The sequence below is a fragment of the Asparagus officinalis genome, chromosome 1 (genome assembly GCF_001876935.1).
Source record: "Asparagus officinalis chromosome 1, Aspof.V1, whole genome shotgun sequence".
NCBI classification, from domain to species: Eukaryota; Viridiplantae; Streptophyta; class Magnoliopsida; order Asparagales; family Asparagaceae; genus Asparagus; species Asparagus officinalis.
This window is the reverse complement of record NC_033794.1, coordinates 69,474,486-69,476,166: the sequence shown is the minus strand read 5'-3', so window position 1 is coordinate 69,476,166 and position 1,681 is coordinate 69,474,486. Positions and strand designations below refer to the sequence as shown.

General features: G+C 37.0%; 1 protein-coding gene across 1 annotated transcript in view; it reads left to right on the top strand.

The window, feature by feature from the left end:
- The window catches only part of LOC109825813 (probable serine/threonine-protein kinase At1g09600), a 15,294-nt gene continuing 13,619 nt past the window's right edge, over positions 7-1,681 (top strand). Inside the window, exons 1-3 of the mRNA XM_020392717.1 lie at positions 7-48; positions 1,049-1,333; positions 1,492-1,638. Coding sequence (XP_020248306.1) covers positions 1,163-1,333; positions 1,492-1,638 — 318 coding nt within the window. The 5' untranslated portion in view covers positions 7-48; positions 1,049-1,162. The remainder of the gene's footprint in view (positions 49-1,048; positions 1,334-1,491; positions 1,639-1,681) is intronic.

Sequence of the window (1,681 nt, the reverse complement as noted above, 5' to 3'; positions counted from 1 at the left end):
AGGGGTTGGGTCCCGAGACGGGCTGATTCCTTCGAGAAGCTTGATAAAGTAAGCTCCTTGTACTCTTTTTGTTATTGTACTGAAATTGCATGTGGCATTACTACAAGTTGAGCAATGAATTTGGCACTATGCTTTGATGTCTACAATGTTGTGGCATAATGTTTGATACTAAATTGTAAGGTTCCTTTACTAGGACATTTCCTTGTACTCTTATGAGTAGTATACTGAAGTGTGTTGCAGCTTGAATTGGCCCCATTGTAAGAAAACATAATTACAGATCTAGAAGATAGCAATGATATTGGCACTATGCTTTGCTATATTGATTTTGGCACTATGTTTTGCTATAATGATTTTGGCACCATGCTCTGAAATCTATAATGTGGATATTGTAGATAACTTGTTATTGCAGGCATAATGTTTGGAAGAAAATTTCAAGCATTTGTTTAGATGGAGGGTGCTGTTGAGTCATTTATTGAAAGGTTATTATCTGATGGTAGGATATATGAAATGCATTGTATTCTGATTTACTGATTTTATGACCATAGGATATACGAATTTTTCTGGTCGTTCCTCATAGTTAAGGTTGAAGACTTTGTTAGATCTTTAGTATAACTTTCTTGGGAGTTCAGGACATGAAAATGCTAGTATCTGTGCACGCCATGTATCTGTGCTCTATGGTTATGCTAGAAATGAGTTTAATCGTAAACTTGAAGGTTTGTAAGTGCATATGGATTCTTTCCATTGAATCAGATATTTCTTCGGAAGGAAATGTGGGATCTTGGTTTGCACTAGGGGTAAAACAATATAGTGTGCTACTCTTATCCTCTTTGTTCGATTTTTTTTTGAGTTAGGAAGCAGCACATGCACAATTTCTCTTTCTGCTACTGTATACAAGTATTTTTTGGAAACTCTAGCTGACCATCTCTATGAGTCGTTCAATTATATGATACAATTTCTCTTTCTGCTAATGTATACAGGTATTTTTGGAAACTCTAGCTGACCATCTCTATGAGTCGTTCAATTATATGATACAATCTTGCTTTTACAGATTGGCCAAGGAACCTACAGCAATGTTTACAGGGCCCGTGATTTGGACAATGGAAAGATTGTTGCATTGAAAAAAGTTCGATTTGATAACTTAGAGCCTGAAAGTGTACGGTTTATGGCAAGGGAGATCCACATTTTGCGCAGACTTGATCATCCAAATGTAATAAAGTTAGAAGGCTTGGTAACATCAAGAATGTCCTGCAGTTTGTACCTTGTATTTGAATACATGGAACATGATCTTGCTGGCCTCGCTTCTTTTCCTGGAATGAAGTTCACAGAGTCCCAGGTATGCGGCAAGTATAATTTTTCCCCCCTGGAATAATTCTTTTTCTATATAGAAATGTCAACTCTCTTCCTTGCTAACCTTCTCTCACTTTCTCTGGATTAATACTGAAGTGCCGCATGGCATTTTGAATAATAAATTCATAAACTTTTGTGTTACAGATTAAATGTTACATGCAACAACTACTTCGTGGCCTTGATCATTGTCATACACGGGGTATTCTACATCGGGATATCAAGGGGTCCAACCTTTTAATTGATAACAGCGGCATCTTAAAAATTGCAGATTTTGGCTTGGCAAGCTTCTTTGTCTCTTGACCCTACGTCAAAACCACTTCCATTAACAAGTCGC